General features: G+C 44.7%; 3 protein-coding genes across 3 annotated transcripts; 1 reads left to right on the forward strand and 2 right to left on the reverse strand.

Moving 5' to 3' along the window:
- Positions 1-6,206: 6,206 nt before the first annotated feature.
- On the reverse strand, positions 6,207-8,188 carry N7487_003525 (allantoate permease family MFS transporter; the record flags this gene model as incomplete). The annotated part of the gene is made up of 9 exons (XM_056871272.1): positions 6,207-6,413; positions 6,471-6,705; positions 6,764-6,829; positions 6,883-6,983; positions 7,039-7,302; positions 7,363-7,621; positions 7,673-7,732; positions 7,786-7,944; positions 8,004-8,188. Coding segments are annotated over 9 exons (1,536 nt in total), but the record flags the coding sequence as incomplete, so codon positions are not given.
- A 744-nt stretch (positions 8,189-8,932) lies between these two features.
- On the reverse strand, positions 8,933-10,366 carry N7487_003526 (M20 family metallopeptidase; the record flags this gene model as incomplete). The annotated part of the gene is made up of 4 exons (XM_056871273.1): positions 8,933-9,147; positions 9,207-9,346; positions 9,414-10,222; positions 10,274-10,366. The coding sequence occupies 4 exons, from the start codon at positions 10,364-10,366 to the stop codon at positions 8,933-8,935; spliced, it is 1,257 nt and encodes a 418-aa protein (XP_056728993.1).
- Positions 10,367-10,769: 403 nt separating this feature from the next.
- Positions 10,770-12,702, forward strand: N7487_003527 (uncharacterized protein; the record flags this gene model as incomplete). The annotated part of the gene is made up of 3 exons (XM_056871274.1): positions 10,770-10,791; positions 10,862-12,177; positions 12,241-12,702. 3 exons carry the CDS (start codon positions 10,770-10,772, stop codon positions 12,700-12,702), a joined length of 1,800 nt encoding a protein of 599 aa, XP_056728994.1.
- Between the last annotated feature and the right edge of the window lie 7,505 nt (positions 12,703-20,207).

The raw sequence follows: 20,207 nt of genomic DNA on the forward strand, positions 1-20,207 counted from the left end.
GGTATACTACCAATTAACAGAGGAAGTCTATAGTAGCTTATACGCTATAGGTACCATTCTTACTCCCCAGTATAAGCTTAAGTTTTTTAAAGGCCCAGAATAGTTAGGTTAGGTTCAGCTCAATAATACTATTTCCTCTTAGCATAATATATATAAGTCTTCGCTTTATAGTTATCTTGAAGACTATTCGAAATATTAGCTAGAAAGGGAAGTAGGCTTCCGCAGAACCCAACCGGACCCGGACCCAACCCGGACCCAACCCGGGTTTGGGTTGGGTCCGGGTCCAAAATCTCAACCCAGCGCTGGGTTCTGGGTTACTACCCTCAACCCGGACCCATACTGGGGCCCCAATTGGGTTACAAATAAGACAAATATACCAAGGAATCCTCACTGCATAATTTATACAATCTCTTATTGTAATTTTGGGTATTTCTCTTGCATCTTATCTATATCAAGAGTATGTAGATTTAGGGTAGGAAGATAATATTTTAGCTAACTAGTGATACTGGAAATTATCATCATCTCGCTGTTTACGCTTCCGTCCTGATAATCGGAGCTGCGTACCATTATCCGGTAGCTTAGGCTCAATCATATCATCTTCAATATCCTCTATCGCCTTATTCTCCTTATCCCCTTTATCTAGCTCTTCAGTATCACTAATTGGGTCTACTTCAACCCCATCGGGTCTCTCATCCTTCTCTTCCTTCGCCACTTCAATTTCGTCTTGTGTAAAAAACTCTTCAAGTCGCTTAGCCTCTTGCTCCTCAAGATCGAATCTTGAAGTACAAAGGAACATCATAAGCTCTTGGATTGTTTCGGACTTCATTCTTCCCCGGCGGTAATGACAGATATCTCGAGCGGTATTAAATAGTCGTTCAACACCAGCGCCTGTTGCTGGTATTGAGAGAATATCCCTTGCAAGAGCTGCAATAGCTGGAAAGCGGTGTTGATTCTCTCTCCAGAAACCAAGAGGCGCAATTTCAATCGTATCTATTAACTAGTTAGTAAAATATTAATATTATTTAGGGTTAACATACCACTATCGAGATATTGTGTTATCTCATCTGTGACTCCCGACAGCTGTCTTCTATTACTATTCAACATCTTATCAAGCTTCGAACTTGGTCGAGGTTGATTATAAGAAGGTTGCGAGTCTTGTATATGAGAAAGCCGATCTTGATATGGTACGAGAGCTTTTTGGAATGCCTGGCGATATTTATCGCGCCACTCTTGATCCCAGTCATCAGTTTGAAAGAATTGAAACTTATTCACAGGCGCAAGCATGGTACATATCGCAAAGATATACCCTCGGATATGATCAGTCTGAGAGTAATATTCGTCAAGCTTTAGTCGACTAGCTTCGAGCGCATCAAGCATCTGTTTCTTCCATAGAACACGCTTCCGTCTGAGCTGCTTCATTGACTGTTCAAGATGCTCAAAAAGCCGGTTGTATATCTTAAAAGTATAATGTGCAGTAATATCCCGAGTCTTTGAGAGTTGTAGAGTATAATCAAAGAATGGCTCCGTGATACAAAGAAGATAGTCAATTTGACGCCACTCTTCGGTATCTGGTAGCAGATCAAGACGAGCATACTCTTCACAAAAAGGGCCAAAAACAGACCGTAGTCTCTTCGCGCGGCGAAGCATTAGGAATGTTGAATTCCACCGGGTCTTCACATCTTGGATTGGGGCAATCTTGACTTTTTGGGGCTGGAGATTGTAAAAACTCTCCCGGCGCTGGGGACTAGCGTTCACATATATTGCAAGGTAACGAATCTTATTCAGCGTAGAAGAAATCCCTCGCTGCTGTTGTTGTGCATTCTGCTGGGCCATTTTAGACTGTTGATCAGTCCACTTTGTCTCTGTAGTCTCATTTTCTGGAACTGCCTTGATGTGTCCAAGAAGCTGGTTCAGGCTAAGTTGGATAACATGGGCAAGACAAGGAATTCGAATAACAATAACACCATCCGGTAAAACCTGTTGAAGGGATTCCATAAGAGTTTTGTTGTTTGATGCATTGTCTGTTGTCAGCCCAAACACCCTATCTTCGATTCCATGTTCTGTGAGGGTCTCTATCAGCGCACTACTTAGGTTTGCACCAGTATGCGCCCCATAAATAGGCTTGAAGTCTAGTAGCACCTCTCGATATACCCAGTCGCTATCAATGAAATAGCCAGTGATTGCTATAAACGCCTGTGAGAAGGGAGAGGTCCAGCAATCAAGGGCAATAGATATCTTTGAGTGAGATGGAAGCATCTGAAGCACACTCTGTTGCCGACTCTTAACTGTGCTTGATAGCCGACGACGAATTGTATCAGCAGAGGGGATAAACGGGGTGGATAGAGAGGTGCGAGCCATTTGAATTAGGCTCTGAAACGTTGGGTGCTCGATAAGTTGAAATGGGAGTCGATTAAGAGATAAGAAGGATAAAATCTCTTCCTCCCAGGCCTCTTGTGAGAAAGGAGCCTCGGTCGGAGTATCATCCTAAAAAAATTTAGTAAGGAGAATAAAAGATTAAGTTATAATAGAACATACAGCTTTGCTGAGGAATCTTGTGATCTCTAGCTTTGATCCACCCTTAGCCTTTCGACACCCTGCGCTCTTGATATGTTTTGACATTGTTGATGTGCCATGATATTGTGCTTTCCGGTCGCCCGTTGGATGAGGATGGATAGTGTAAGGATGCTCAAGAATCTGGCCGCAATTCTTACACATAACCTTTGGTGCCCCATCGATACTATTTGCAACCTGGTTAAACCTACCCCAAACATCAGACTGGTGGTTTGAGTCCCAATGGATCTTGCTCTTCCTTCCAAAATCAGTCTGTAACCACCAGTCGACCCATTCGGTATGAGTCATTTTGTCATAAAGAACAAATGCCTTTCTCCGATCGGGACCAACACGTAGAAGTGAGGTAGGAGGTATAAGGGGAATAATCGGACGAAGGAATTCGGAGTCAATAGAGTCGAGATCGAACGTCTGCTGGCTAGTGGATGGTTCAGGGGTACCAAGTCGGTTTGAAGGGGTAAGATAACCAAGATTGTCTATATCTCCATCATAAATCGAGGATGTCAAATTAGATTGCTGGCTCTGGGACATAATAGGCGAAATAAATAAATGATCAATTACGAGGGGAAGAATAAGAGAAGGGATTTACTTACAAAGGGCAGAAGACGTATTACCCTAGCTGTGAATAGAGAGCTGAACGATCAAGTCGTCGTTTATCAAAAGTACCTACTTCACTAGCATTTAATTGGTATATATTATAGGTTTAAGTGGGTTAGAGCCAGCATAACCCAGCAAAACCCAGCCAAAACCCAGCCAAACCCAGCAAAACCCAGCAAAACCCAGCAAAACCCAGCAAAACCCAGCAAAACCCAGCAATTATAACGGGCTAATGCCGGTACTAAGGCTCAGGCTCTACCCGCGCTTACTGCTAGATCCCCTCAGCCAGAGTTTCTAACCGCGGTCAGAAACTAGGAGTATTAGTACTCGGGCTCTACCCGCGCTCACTGTAAGATCCCCTCAGCTAGAGTTTCTGACCGCGGTTAGAAAGTATAGTAGAATAAGGCTTTAATCGTATAATTAATTTTCTGACCGCGGTCAGAGATAGTAGTAGTCGAAAGGAGATCTCAACGTGTAAGGATAGAGTGACTACTTTACACTGTATTCAAAATATATTTCTACAACTTCAACCATGTCAGCAAACCTAAATTATCAAATACCACTACAACCATGATTATCTTTAATTTTTATTGGTAATAAACTAATATCTGGCCAATATAAAATGATATAAGTGTCTATTTAGTTTAGTCATATAAAGTTGATGTCGAATAAGTGAGTTCATATGGGTTCGATCTAAAACACAAAAAAATACGAAGATTACATGTTGATTATTTAGCAACTTTATGAACGCCAAGAGTTTGTTTTTATGCAAAGTTGGGTTTTACTGGGGCCCCATTGGGGGCCCAGCGCTGGGTCCGGGTTGGGTCCGGGTTCGCTGACTTCGACCCGGACCCAGGCTGGGTCCGGGTCCGGGTCCGATATCTCGACCCAAACCCGGGTTGTGCGATAGACTAAAGGGAAGTACTACCTACAGCGATACCTTCGGTATATTATACAGAGGATGAAATAGCAAGCCTTCTCGCTAAGGATCAGCCACCGCCCCTACTACTATCAAAAGCTACTGGTTAGGAAGAAGAACTTAAGGGATATCTCAATCTTAGTAAGTTTATACTATCCTTTTACTATTTTACGAACCACATTACTAACTCTCTATAGAATAGAGCGTAACGAATCTATACTATTTCTAGAGGGAGAATGCGCGTAACTTTCCGATACTCGTAGGACTTATACGGGACGTCTTTTCGATCCTAGCTATAGGCGTAGGTATTGAGCGTCTCTTTAGTACTGCTCGCGATATTTACTATTACCGACAGGGCTCTTTAAATGAATCGACGATTTAAGATCTAATGATACTCCGTTATTTATTAAGGTTTGATATTAGAGATAAAGAAACTGAGGATACTGTTCAACCTAAATCCGTTCTTAACTAAGACGAAAGAACAGAGATTGACGAACAAAGGGAGGCAGGACTTCCGGACTATACGCCAGAGCTAATCAGTGATAGTGAAGATGGCGAAGACAGTGTAGACGATGAAGCCGACAACGTTAATCCAGACAATATGGATACCGCCACAGAAGAGGCAGAGCCAGATCATTCTATACGCCACCAATTACCAGTGATTCCGTTCAGTCAACAACGTCCCCAAAGAGAACGCAAGCGACGAAGAGATAATGATTTGTATACTTATACATAATAGAGATAGATTAGTATAGAATTTTTTAACAGCTGTTAAAATATCAAATTCTACTATCTATCAGAAATTGCGCTCTAGATATAGCACTGCAAATCTACTATTTTTGTCCTAATACCAAGCCCAAAGTATTATTATCTCTATTCTTTGAGTAATTAAAATACCCAAAAAAACAGTGGCATTCTTCATAAGTTATGTAGGTCACATTTTTCTACATGTTTGCACTGTTTACAGTCCCATGGGAGTCCCATCAAAGTCCCATGGGAGCGGACTGGACTGCTTAGTCCCATTCTTGGCACTCCCATGGGACTTGATGGGACTCCCATATGGTCCCATGGGATAGTCCCATGGGACCACTCCCATGGGAGTTGGCAAGGTCTAACAGGGCTACCTATCCCCCATATGAGAGCCCGCATCCAAGTGACGCAAGGTAAGCCTTGGTAGACTGCGACATCGCCCATGGACGGGCGGGTGGGCAGTGCCCACGGGCCTTATGTAAGCGGGCGATGGGCACTATCAATACGCCCATGGACGGGCCCTACCCTTAGGGCCCATTGTCCATGGACACCGTGGGCGCCCGTGGGCCTTTTTAGTAAGCAAAATTAGCGCAACACGTGAATTTAATTGACAGATTTCAAAATATTTCAACTAAATTTATATTTTTTATATATTTACAATCATAATTCCGGATTTTTAATAAGATATATATAAATATATATACTATAATTTACTATATATCTAATTTTTATATATATTTAAGACAACTTTATATAATGGTGGGCATCGTGGGCATGCCCGTGGGCCTTGGGCGTTATGGACGGGCACTCGAAAATCCAAATAGCCCAAGGCCCACCGTGGACGGGCGATGGGCACCTAGGAGGTGCCCATGGACGGGCGATGTCGCAGTCTACACTTCGCCATGGCTTAATTGGGAAAATTATGCAGCCGCGGGTTTTTGCGGGAACCCGCGCGGGTTGCGGGTTCGGGTTGCGGGTCGACTTCTCTTACCCATTCTCGGGTTTTGGCGCAGTCTACTCTTTTCCAATCTCGGCGGACATAGCTGATTAAGCAATGTATGTATTTTTGTATGGTACCGTTATCATGACGGTCCATTGATTTTCCGGTTTGTAAAGACCTGGTAATTTCAGCATGCATAAATGCATAGTACTCGACACAGCTCATTAAAAGGGCATGAATCCAAAGCTACCGATCTAGTTGACAAACTTCAACCCCCTCCAAAGAATTAAATAAAATAGATAAAAATAAACGGGCTTCATATATAAGTTTATATATACTATGAGTTTGTCTAAAAGATATAAAATATATAAATATCATAGAAAGGAGGTTCTAATATGTGCCTGTACTCGGCTAATAGATTGAGATCAATACCTAAAAGACATATCTGAATCCCTTGTTCTTCCGATCTGTGGTATCAACTAGCTGTGTCTGAGCAACGTCATGTTTCTCATGGTCTTCCGACACTGTCTCCATGCGCTGCTTGTCGCGTCTAATATTTGTCCAACGCAGATAGAACAGAAGGGCGAACCCGTCAAGCACACATACAATTAAGCAAATAATTATAGCCAGGAATCCACTCTATTGTACGATTAGTAACTCATCCAGTAGGAGATTAAAACAGAGTCAAAAACATACCTGATATTTTGGTGCCTCTCTTTCGAAAAATAGCTGCGGGCCGATGATATTGCCGGTGCAGTACATGATGAAGTAAATTGCACTGACGGTAGCTTTCTTTGTAAAACCACCTACGTTGGAGCTGATCATTGCCATCGAAATCGGCATGGTAGCCGAGTAGAAACCCATGAGAAGTAGGCCTGCATATTGGGAACCCAGGGTGTCAGTGGCATAGACGAGAGCACTGCCAATGATACTGTTCAAGGTGTTAGCATCTTGTGAGTTATTTAATTTGAAAACGAAAATATTGTCACCTTATCACATAGCATCCGACCATAACGAGACACCGGCTATTAGGCACCTTTGATGAAATGATACCTCTAAGGGCCTACATCAGCACAACTCTTATATAATATCTCAAGAAGAACCTTACGACACCAACACGACGGCGAAGAGAATCACACCACCCGGTATACCGAGCAACAGTGTGTTGAAAGCCGAAAAGCCGAACCCTTGAAGGACCAATCCGCTGAACTACAATATATCAGCAGAAAAATCTTGAATATCGAGCCTATCACCATTGACTGACCGTTGTGAAACCACCGTTTGGAATATTGCCAGCCAATATCAAGATTGAAAGCAACCAAGTTTTGACATCCGTAAATGCTTCCACAATCTGCGAGTTATCAATGGTCGAATTTTTGAACCCAGTCTGATTTGCCTTGATTCGTTCTGTTGCAATGAGCTTTTCCTCTTCGGTGAGGAAACTCGCGGAAGTAGGCGAATCGGGCAGTCTGAAAAGCATGACAATTCCCAACAGGAATGTAACGATTCCAAAGATGAGGAACAGCCACTGCAAGATATGAGTAATGCTGGCTAGGGAATAAATCCTTGGGGATTTTTTCAAGCTCACCTGCCATGCCTTGAGGCCATTTTCAATCTGCAGTATCCCAACAGCGATTAAATTTCCAAAGATCATAGATAACGCATTTCCGCAAAACCAGATACCATGGCGAAGTGGCTGTTCAGATGTTCTGTACCAGAGCGAAGTGATCAGTGTAAATCCTGGAGAGAGGCTTGCTTCTGTACATCCGAGAAAGAAACGTGCCACCATCAGACCAGCAAAGTTCGTAGTTGCTGCATGACAGGCCAGAACGATGGCCCACAAAATACTATATTTTTGTTAGACCTCATGGCCGGTCAAATGGAAGATGGAAACCAACAAGACCGTAGAAAGATATTTACCGAGTGGAAACTTGACCATCAACAAGGATGCTGGGTACCTGGTAGTTATCAGCCACAATGCTAGATTGTCATCGGGGAAGGGAATATTTACGAGAAGAACAAGTATCCGAAGTAGAATATGCTGGATGACCAACTATACTGGGAGCCAACCAGATGAAGGTCCTCTCGAATACTCATAAGGGAGGTGTAGTTCAATGTCTGCTTGTCGAGAAAAGCCATCATATAGGCGATCAGCATGATTGGAAGAACCCTAGACAAAAGTCATTAGTGCGAGTCCAGAAAAAATGTCTGTTTTTTCAAACAACTCACATCAAATCAATTTTCCGAACCAGCTTTTTCTCAGCGCTGGCGGAAAATTGGAATGAAGACTCAAGGGCACAATTTTCAACACTTTGGCCATCCAGCTTCTCACCGTACAGCGGCTCGTTCTTGATTGAGTCTTTTGACATTTTGAAAAGAGCCAGAAGGAAGAAGAATCTGTCAATCGAAGGTGAACTGAATAAATGTCTTGTGCAGCAGCAACCTGACTATTTATGTGAAAGACATGGTTCGCATGTGGTATACATTGCTTTGATACAAAGATAAAAGATAAACCTTTCCCCGCAAAATTATAAATCTATACAACAGAAGGATGGGACATGTTCTCTCATCTTCTCATTGGCTGTTTCGGCAAACTTGTTAAGCCTTGGCATATCTACTGAGGACCGGAAAGATACCAAGAACAGCTGCCGAAGCTATATATCCGATGTCGCGTATCTGATTGGTCCTCTGGTTGTGGGTCATTTCCCAGATAGCAAGCACTCCTGTCTTGATCTACCACGAGGGGCATACTTATCAGAAGTGTGATATTTTCAGCAAAGGCGTTTCGTATACGATATCCGAAAGATTCCGACTTCATGTTGTTGACGCAGTGTTACTGCCTCGGGTAGATAGGATATCTGCTCCTCGACTAGCTGATTCTCTTCCGCTCTATCTCTCTATCTCTCCTGGCAATGAACTCATATCAACATAGCGTTTCTCTCTCGCTTTGCGTCTCCCTCTACATCAGTCCCCAAAGATGGTGCTACAGAGGCAATGAGGAGAGAACAAGGACTGATTCTCTACGACAAACATGAATAAATAGTTGAAACTAGAAGGCATGTATCAGATAGTCTGTCTCAACAGATAGGAAAAATCTTCATATTTTTGAAAATATAAGTTCGGTCTCAACATTGGCTTTCTCACATCCGCACATGAAATCAATTCTCCTCAAAGTTTCTCTTCACATCCTCGGCAAATTTATCGTCAACAAGAATTTGACAAGCTACTACGGCCATGCCCGCTGCGCAGGCGAGTGCCCTCTTGAAGCCCTCCTCCGATCCCGCACCCTTAGTAAATTGAGGTGTGTGGTTGACTCCCTCCGTAGGAATAGTGAAGACGCCATGGAATCCAGGGACTGCATATGAAACGTTTCCTAGACGGTCACTTAGAAAATGCATTGCAAACCAGACAGCCTTTTCATTTAATACATACCCATATCGGTAGATGCTCCGGCCAGTGAGCTGCTTAGTGTCGAGTTATCAAATAAAGTGTGATGACCTAGGGCGCGCATTACAGAGACGAAGCTTTCACAGATCGGCGGGTTGGTTTTCAGATCAGCATATGAGATGCCCCTATTGATATAACACGGTTAATTGTTTTTCAACAAAAGGCCCAAAGCATGCAAGCATGCAAACATACCAGTCAAACTCAACCTTGCAGCCAGTGGCAGTGGCAGCAGCCTCGAAGCATTTCACCACTTTCTCCGTCAGAGGTTTGAGTGTCTTCGTGGTCGGCGAGCGAATGTAATAATCTACAGTCGCAGACATCGGAATGATATTGGGGCGGTCACCACCATTGACAATGACTCCATGGACCTTCTGCGTCGGAAGAATCTGCTGGCGAAGCATTGAAATGTTGACATATGCTGATACTACAGCATCTAGCGCATTGATACCCTCCCAAGGGGCAGCAGCGGCATGTGCTGGCTTGCCAGTGAAAGTGACTTTGACTTTGTCATTGGCGAGGTATCCACCTTCGACGACGGATGCCATTCCCATCAGCTCTGGGTGATCTGGCACCATCGGGATCGGGTGCACCATAAGGCAGGCATCCACGCCCTTGTAGGCTCCTTTGTTGAGCAGGCACACCTTTCCACCGCCGGACTCCTCGGCTGGAGTGCCCATAAGACGGACGGTAAATCCCTTTACTGATGATTGCTGTGACTGGGCTTTCATGGCCTCACAGGTGGCAATGAAGGCGGCAATCGAGCTGGTTGCGATAAGGTTGTGACCACACGCATGTCCAATTCCAGGGAGGGCATCGTATTCAGCATTGAAAGCCACGACACGGCCTCCAGTTCCGTAGGTGTATTTAACCTCCAGGGCTGTTTCGAGGTCATACGCTTTGCGAGTGACTGAATATCCTTCGGATTTGAGACCTTCAAAAACTTCGCAAATGTTGTTGTGCGCATTGAATTCTGCATATGCAAGCTCAGGGTTCGACCAAATCTGACTTGATGTTAGCGATCTCGTTCACATTTGTCCCGATTACGACCTTACTTTGTGATTAATATCCTTCAATTGCGCATCATAGCGATGAAGTGCATCCTGCACGCTGTCGAGGAATCGGCTGTTAGATTCGGAAAACCGCATTTTGAGTCTGTTATCAGTAAGGAACTTAGATTCTCGTGATTTTCACTTTCTTAAATAACTCTTCCCTAACAATTTCGCATCATTAGGTGGAGTATAGGCGATTGTAACGATAAAACAGTAAGCTGGCCAATCAAACGGCCACCCAAGATATATGCATTGTATTCCCCCGAGATCGGCAGCGCATCCATGGGGGTTGCCGACGCAGCCAATCGGCATCATCAACTCGGCTCCAGCGCGAACCTCCCGATAACCAAATTTCCCCCGCCTCTTTTCCCTCATATTTTGTCTGCTTTAAGGTCGATTAGGCGACTGATATTGTAATTCATAACTGTTCTTAAAACGTGTGAGCCGAGACAGATGCAACATTGCAAGAACCCCGTCGCTCTAGGCTGGTTGAACAACAATGGATAAACCGGGGAAGACCCGTTCCAGGACAGGCAAGGACCCACTGACCCTCTCCCTTGCATAAAACCCTCGTGCTAACAGCTCGTATAGGTTGCCGAACTTGTCGTATCCGCAAGGTCAAGTGTGACGAGGAAAAATTACCAAGTCAAGCGCACGAGGAGCCACAATGTAGGCGGTGCTTGGCCGCGAGCATCCTGTGCGAGTGGAAAGGCGCCCCAATCCCGCGCAGGTCGACGCGTACCTCAGCAGATATATCCTCCAGAAGATCCCCAAGAGATGGAACCAGCACTGCGAATTCTTCCAGAAGTGCAAGGAAGCGATCTCATCCGCAAATTATATCCTATCCACAGCAATCACTCTCAACTCGAAATCAACCTTGCGTACAGGGCCAGAATATCCAGGCTGCTAATTCCCTGTCACTGTCAGAGTTCGATCGCGAATGCTTGAGTTATATTCAGGATTCAATCTTGGTTGTACTTGTCGGAAAGCAGTGGCCGTGGTCAACTGTCTCCTACGCGTACCACAAAATAGCGATCAAAGAACCCATGGTCATGAGCGTGATGTTGGCTAGTGCTGCGAGAGAGATCCACCGGTCTAAACTCTATGACATGGAGAATCCCCTCGGTCATCTGCCGAGCAGTGAGCGATCAGACATGGATGGCAGAGTACATTACGGGCGAGCTTTGTCGAGTCTCAGAGAAGCTCTCAAGGAAGAGGTGAAGACTCCACGGCAAATCGAGACTATTTTCATCACACTTTGGTTGATGATAGACTATGAGAACCGCTTTGGCAGTGGTGCCTCCGCGATCAATATCCATATCCGGGGGATTGAGACACTTCTCCATAACCATATTGTCCCTTTGCTTCAGTGCAACACGCAGCCAGCTGCCATTACGCACAGGCAACTACCCTTGCCGCAACCTGATCCCCATACAAGCCTTTCTGGCTTGGGCGAATATGCAAGTAGTACAGCCTCTGCTACTCCCGCTCCACCTGCAGGGTCGATAATAGGCGGACTGGGTAGCACGTCTGTTCCCCTTTTCCTTCTTTGGACTCTCTACCTCTTCACCCCTGCAGTTCTTTTCTTTGGCTCTGGGGCCTCAAACCTGGACACTGAGATCTTTCGGTTTTTTTTACAACCTGAGACTGGAAATACTGCGCTTAGCCTTCCTGCACTCTACAGACTGAGCAGGCAGTCCCCTTCCCGCTTCTGGGGCGATGGATACCCCATGTCGTCTCAGCTGGATGATCTAGAAAATCTTCCGGGCTTGACTCTATATCACTGTAGCCATGTACTTCAGTTCAAAATTACGGAACTATTCAAACACGGCTCAGGTCCGGATATCAGCTCTGGGGAAGGTTCTCCATACCATCGGATTACCAAAGAAATAAATACATTATCTATCGTGAGTCCATGCATCCATCGATCATTGATTTCCGGTCTTCCCTTTTCTAACTAATAAATTCAGGAATATGATACACTCCTCACCTCAGCCAAAATGTCCGCCTCTTGCGATCTCGCCGGCAATCGTCGCGTAATGGAGACCATTTTCTGGTCAGCTATCACATATTACGGCACAATCGTCTATTTCCATCTCTGCATCGAAAATCTCGTAGCCGGTCGGCCCGAGTTCCAAAGCTATAATAACATCATTCTCCCTCTAACTACTGCGGTGTCTTTAGTCCTTGAACTGAGTTTGAAACTGCACCGAAGCCGGCCACGTCTTTTAGTCCGGATTACCTGGTCATTAGTCATTGCGGGAATCGCAACTTCGGACCAAATTTATCAAGACTGGGTTTCCATTCGGCTACGGGAGCTTGGAAGATATGGGCAAAATTATGAGCGGATCAGTGCACGGTTTGACGAAATTATTCAAGGTGGTCACTCATACTTTCATGAAGGAAGAGGTCATTACTTTTTAGGGGCTTAGCCAAATATATCTGCAAACTTATAGATGATATGATCCCTGAGGCTTGAGGTGAGGTAAGCATATTGATGTGAAATTATCCGAGCTCGATTGGGTATCGATGAAGCGTATTCATGCTTAAAATTGGAGATATGAGTATTCATCTGCTGTCCAAGGCACAGAGCCCCGAATCCAGAGGAAAGAGATTGGTCCGGATGATATGCTACGTCGTGATTGGCCTTCCCAGCATGCTTTATGCACATAGGCTTTGACTTCGCGCTAGAAGTGCTACAGCAGGTAAGATTAGGGACCAAATTAGCACCTAGAAAGATATTTTACTGCCGATTTTACGTTTCCACAATCCTCGAGACATGGTCACTTCTAATAATTAAGCTGCAATTCTGTCTCTTCTGATCCATAATTTGTGTCTATATCCATATAGCGCGTACGAAAATTGTTCTACTTGTGAATTCTCATAATCTGATCTAGGCCCCCAAATATTTAGATAGTGATCAGTTAAAAGATCCGTCTGGAATATAGATGAAGATTGGATGAGGTTGTAAATATCGATTTAAAATGATTTTATATTGCTAGGTGCATCATGCATCTTTCTTGGAGAGGAAGCTTTGAAGATAAAAAGTAATACCTTGTATTGAACTAACTGGCTTGACTGACTCGGAGGAAAAGAGAAAGGAACAGAGAGAGAGCTATCTAACCTACAGTCCTGGGATATGGGGTCACGTGATCGCGCACCCCAACAATATGTACTAGTCCATATTAGGATATGTCTCCGCCAGCCTTCGCGTACCTCCGATGAGCTCGTTTAAATTACAGTAATCTTACTTCTTGGCTTCTTACCATGCTAGTGACCTACCCACACTGTGACACAACAGTGCAATCTTTGCGACCTATACTTCTTACAGGGTCTAGCTTCTGACATTTGGTTCTTATTACGATATACCTTTATAAGGTTATTCGCAGAAGATTGCCTTAGGTATATAATATCGGCAACCTTTCGGTAGTAAAATGGCTATATTCCGCCTACCTTCCGCCAAGGAAACCTGACAGAAATAGACGGATACGACAATGTATGGTAAATCTGACATATGTAAATTCTCTAACTAACTAAAATGACAAGATCCGCTCTTTTCCAATCTCGGCGGACATAGCTGATTAAGCAATGTATGTATTTTTGTATGGTACCGTTATCATGACGGTCCATTGATTTCCCGGTTTGTAAAGACCTGGTAATTTCAGCATGCATAAATGCATAGTACTTGACACACCCCCCCAGTTCTTGAAGCTATTCAAAGCTCTCAAGGACTGCCTTTCTTCCAACTGTTTCGCAGCTGCTTCGCAACCGCTTCGCAAATGATTCGCAAGTGATTCCAACTTACCTCACCTGTCTCCTCACTGATCTCGGCTCAAATCGTCGATTTATGCAGTTTCCGCAAAACAGCCTCTGTTCTCAGAGGTCATGTGACGAATCATGTGACCTACGTCCCTCATTCCAACCAACTCTCTGAAGTGTCCCTGCTTCTGCTTCGTCAGAGCTTTGGTGAGCCCATCTGCTGGCATCGCAGCAGTTGGTACCCAGTCCACATATACTCGACCTGCGCTAACTTCTTGCTTCATCCAGCATCGATTGATGTCAACATGCCGGAGCTTCGTATGCATCGCGGCCCCTTCCTTCGTCAATAAATCGACAGTTTGCTGGTTGTCACACATGATGGATAGTGGGTGATCTGGTTCGAAGCCTAGTGCATTAAGCACTCGTCGCCACCACTGTACGGTTTTTCCTGCCTCTGCTAAAGCTAGTAGTTCGGCCTCGGTAGTCGATGTGGTGACAGTCTTCTGCTTAGTGGCCTTCCAATCGATTGGGCCACCATATAACTTGCAGATATACCCTTCGGAGCTCTTTCGATCTTTATGGTCTCCGAACGACGCATCGCTTGCAAATTCAACTGATTTCGCCGCCATCGTCAGGGTCGTATCTCGATTTCTAGGTTGTTTGTTTGGTGTTCTGATGCCGTATTCAATGGCCCAAAAGCGTGTCTCATAGAGATACTGTATGATGCGATCGACTGCATCTATATGCTTTGGTCCTGGATTTGTAAGGAATTCAGCCACTTTGGAGGTTGCTTTTGCAGCATCTACCCGGGTAATGGTGGTGGCATACTGCGCAGATCCAACCTTGGCCTGGAAACCATGAATCTGTTGCGGTGATGCCACCCCATCATAGGGTACTAGAGGCTCAATGCTCAGTGGGGACCCTATTTTTCTCTCTGTGACGAGATTGTATTTGTGTGCCATGCTCTCGATGTAGCTATCTTGGCATAACCAGAGCTTCTTCTGCTCTCTATCACGTATAATACGTATATTCAAGAACCAGCTTGCATCCAGTTCTCGAAGCTCCCATTGCTTCTTTAGATTTTGATCTAGTAAAGCGGCTTCTTTAGCCTGTTTGGGGTGATTGACGATGATGATATCGTCCACGTAGAAAAAGACAATAATGCCTTTGGTTGTAAAGATGCATGGATCTTCTTCCACTGGGGTAAGGCCTAGTTTTACTAGCACCTTTGTAGCTTCTTGCTGCCAAAGCCTTGGTGACATGCGCAATCCGTAGAGGGCTCTATGCAGGAGCCAGCACTGATTTAGTGCTTCGAAGCCTGGTGGACACTTGGTATAAACCTCGCTTTCTAGCATTGAATTCAGGAATGCGGTAACCACATCTCTCTGAATCATATCTAGATCAAAGGCGGCAACTAGTGCGAATACTGCTCTCGCTGTTTTGACAGCTAGTGTAGCAGCTCTCTTTTCTTCAGTTGACATCCACTGTAGATCTCCTCTCACGCAGATTCTTGCTTTGAACTTCTCGAGCATACCATCTGCATCAAATTTGTATGTAAATACCCACTTCAATGGCAAGATCTGGGTGCTCTTTTTGTTCGGTAATGCAACCTGAGAGAAGGTCTCTTTAGCCTTTAAGGTCTCAATTTCAAACTCCGCAGCTGCCTTCAATTGCGTGGCAAAGGGATGGATTTTTAGCTGCTTCCAGTTCTCTGGTGGTGGAGGCATCTGATCTCTATGCAGTCTGTTTTGCATATTGAGCTTCTTCGTAATACCTGTTGTAAAGGCATATAGAAGGCTTGGTGGCTCGGCTAGCTGTTTCTCGTCTAGCGATAGATATGCAGTGTAGTCTGGATCTGCCTTTGGCTTCCGTATTCTGGGGCCTGAGATGATGTTAGATTCATCAATTGACGCAGAGATCTCTCTAGTAGGCCGATCTTCTGGCTCTGGAGTAGGCGTATACTGCATCTCTTGTTGCAATTGACGCTCTATCTCTGCTTCATCTTCATCATATTGATCTCCCTCTCCCCCTTCAGCTTCGATCGACTGTATGACATTGATCGGATCTGGCGAAGATAGCGAGGTAGGAGATCTCTCATGTGGCGTACTCTCAATCGTAGCAATCGACGATAGTGCTCTTTGTGGTGAGGCTCTCTGTGGTGACATAGGGAAGCTCCCAGGGATCTGTTCTTGATCCCTTACCTCTATCATTGAGATATGTTCTACCACTGAAGCAGGGCCTGCCATTGAAGCCGGTGTTAAAGGTAAAACAGGTGTTTCCTTTAAAGGGGGGACCCTTGGTGTCTCCTCCCTACTATCTAGAGTTTGAGCTTGCTCCACAACTCTAGATTCCTGGATTTCTTCATTTACCGCCTCTGGTGCAGTACCTTGTTCTCGGTTTTCGACGTCATCATTGAGAGTTATGCGAGCAATTGACATCGGCATACGCATCTCTATGCTCAATTCTGACTGCGCTTCTTCCATTGAGAGCACTTGGGGCCAGTTCTTAGCGCTTAGTCCATTTGTCATAGTACTAATTGCATCTTCTTCTTGCGGTAAAGGCTTCGTTTTAGAGTACTGTCTCGATTCATCGAATACAGCATCTCTTACAACTTCAACTCTGCCTATGCCTGCTCGCCCTTTGTATGGAAACCAGATCTTGTATAGGCTCTTTGAAACATAGCCTACAAGATAGCCGATCTCTGCTCTCGGAGCCATCTTGTTAGATTGTACTCTCTTCAGAAGCCTTGAGTACGTTAAGCACCCATATAGCCTCATATTCGACAGGTTGACAATTTGATCTTTTAAGCCATCTGGAGCCGCATAGCGCATCAATTCCTTCCATGGTATGATCCACTTACCATCCATCTTTGTAGGGGTACGATTCATCATATATGCAGATGCATACATCGTCTCTGGCCATAGATTGTGGGGTAGGTTCGTACCATTGAGCAATGCTCTGCCGTTCCTTACTATCATGCCTCCAGATCTCTCTGCTGGTCCATTCATCTCTGGCAAGCCAGGTGGTGCATGCTCAATGGTACACCCTTCGTCTTCAATCATAGATTCAACCTCATTGCCGGCGCTTCTCTCATTATCATAATGAAATACCCTGATCTCGATTTTCAACCAGTTTCGGATCAATGCTAAGAATTTACGAACTGCCATCTGACACTCGCTCTTCTTTATATGGGTAAATACGAAGTGACACCTTATTCCATCGAGATAGAAGTGCGTCATCCATATATGACCGTTGTAGGCAGGCTGGTTTTGTACTAGATCGAAGTGTACTCTCCCTAATATACCATATGCCTGGCCTATCTTCCGGCGAGAGATTTGCCTAGGTGCATCTGCCAATTGACAAGCTTCACATACCTGCATTTCTTTGCCTGGGTTGCTTGCAATAGTGATTCCTTCAGTCATCTCTGCCAGTTTGACAATTCGCGCCTTGCCAATGTGGCCTAATCGACGATGCCAGAGCTCAATTGAAGCCTCAGATTTTGGCTCCTGATTGGATTTCTTAGTGGCAAACGTCATTTCAGGCTTCAAATCTGATGCCTTTTGGGTTATAAAACCCCTTGTCTGGGTGAGCCATGATAGCTTCTGATCGTGGTAGATCTTATAGATCTGACGATGGCCATCAATTGTCTCAATGCAGTTTGCTCTGAGATTCATTAATAGGCCCCCCTTCATCATCAATCCATGAGATATCAGATTACTATGGAAGTTTGGCGAGTACCTAGTTTGAAATAGGTTCATCTTAACGGCGCTTCCAGTGGTAGGGTTTACACCATAGATGACCACAGTGCCTATACCGGCCACCTTCGTCTCTGTATCTCCCACTTTGACGTTGCTCTGTACGCTTTTAAAGGTGCTAAACAAGCTCCGATTGTTGCATACGTGGATTTGAGCACCTGTATCAACTACCCATCTGTCTTCTGTAGGTGTAGTTGTGGCTTCAAAATCCTTGATTTTTGTTGACATAACGGTGTCAATTTTGACTGCGTTGGTTGTCAAGAAGCCAAAGGCTTCATCGTCGAGGGTTGTATTCGCTTGCTCTTTAGCAAGGGTCCCCCTTGGCCTTCTGCATATGCAGCTCGCTTCTTGTCGACAATTGCCTTCCATCTAGGATTAGCCTTCATGGCCTTCTCCCACTTCTGTTTCAATGCCGGTGAGGGCTGGTAATTAGCAGGCCTTCTATCTTCATAGATTTCCCAGCAGGCCCAAGGCATATGAACTCTCGATTTTACCCTGTCACATGGACATGGCCTTCTTTCTAGGCCATCATTCCTTGCCTCTATAGGCTTTGCTTCTTCATTGCCTTGCCATGTCGAGAAAGCAGCCTTTGAGATGCCTCTTTGCGCAGCCGGCCTGCCATGGGTAATCTTCCAGTGGGCTTTGTACCGAGTCATGATTTCGAAGAAAGGGATGTCCTGATTATCCTGTACTCTGAGAGCCCATGTTTCATAGAATCCAGGCGACATTATAGAGATTGCTTCAAGGAATTGATTCGTGGCATCCTCTGCTTCTGGCATCCTTGCCTTCTTACACGATTGGTAAAGCGATTCCCAGTTTAGAAGCCATTTCTCGATATCGGTGTTCCGATCTAGGCCTCTATCTAGGTTCCGCCACTGTTGACGGAGCTTAGTTTTGTATGTAGGATCGCTCTCTGGTGCAAATCGTTTGTGGAGATTGAGCATCAGCTCCAAAGGTGATGGTATATCAATGATAAAGGGCTGGTAGGGAGTATCAACTGACTGCCTAATTGCCACCGCCACTAGATCTAATGCCTGTAGTTTCGACTGATAGGCTCTGTTCTCTGCATCCCAATCTGCTTTTAGGGATAGCCTCACATTGAACCAGTGTTCTGGGTATTCTTTTATGGCATCTTTGACAGAGATGATCTCTTCAGGTGGTTCCAATTTAGGACGTTCTTCCTCCTTAAGAGACGGATTGCATTGATCCCATACTTTATATGCAACTGCAATTGCTTTAATATATGAGAGCCATGCATCCCATGATTCTGTATCCTTCAAAATGACGCGGGAGGAGGCCGCGGAGAGGCTTAACATGATATTCATTATTGTCGATTTTCGTCGATGAATCTGATCTTCTTCGAAGGAGATAGGGGTGCTTCGACGATTCAGGGGTTGACCGTTGTCAAAACCACTGTGAATCGGCGACAGCTAGGTAAAAGATGGTCTATATGTTGTAGACAGATCTTAATTGGAACGAAGCCGGGCTCATAACTGACAGAAATAGACGGATACGACAATGTATGGTAAATCTGACATATGTAAATTCTCTAACTAACTAAAATGACAAGATCCGCTCTTTTCCAATCTCGGCGGACATAGCTGATTAAGCAATGTATGTATTTTTGTATGGTACCGTTATCATGACGGTCCATTGATTTCCCGGTTTGTAAAGACCTGGTAATTTCAGCATGCATAAATGCATAGTACTTGACAAAACCCTATAAAGACATGACTTCATTTTCTTTTATTAGTCATATCCGGTTTTGCCGACTTACCGAATCACCCCGGGAGGATTATATATAATAAAAGATTATAGAAAAAAACTTGAGGGATATAAGTACTTTTGTATGGTACCGTTATCATGACGGTCCATTTATTTTCCGGTCTGTAAGGACTTGGTAAAGTCTACTCCCGCATAGTAGAGTTAAGAGACCGCGGCTCCTCGGCCTAACCTTCAATCCCCAAGGAAGCCTTACGCATAAACGATTTGCGATGTGGCTACTTTAATTCTCGTTTTGTTGAGTTTGGCCAAAGCTAAATAAAGAAATAGACAGAATAAACATTGAGCTAAGGGGGGTTGGAAATTTGGTGGCTGTCCAGTGAGTTGTACACCATGGAACCTAAAGATAGAAGAAACATTTTCACAAACAGCGGCTATAACGTTCTATGTCTAAATCCCAAAGGGCTTTGGCATTCTCATTGTGCGGACGGCATACGAAAAAAAAGTCCTCTAGAACCCGCTTTGCGTCATTCCAATTTTTCAGACCAAGTTGCACCGCAGCCTTTCGAACGTTGACCAAACACCAGCCGTGGGATGGCAGCCCTAGAGAGGCAAGGCTGCTCAAAAAGAGAGCCCAGAAAAGTAGGTCTGGTGCCGTCCGCTCAAGATCGTCGAGACATTTTTCGATGCTTTGGCGATGT

Source organism: Penicillium crustosum, assembly GCF_028827405.1.
Source record: "Penicillium crustosum strain IBT 35664 chromosome Unknown utg000002l_segment0_segment0, whole genome shotgun sequence".
NCBI lineage: Eukaryota > Fungi > Ascomycota > Eurotiomycetes > Eurotiales > Aspergillaceae > Penicillium > Penicillium crustosum.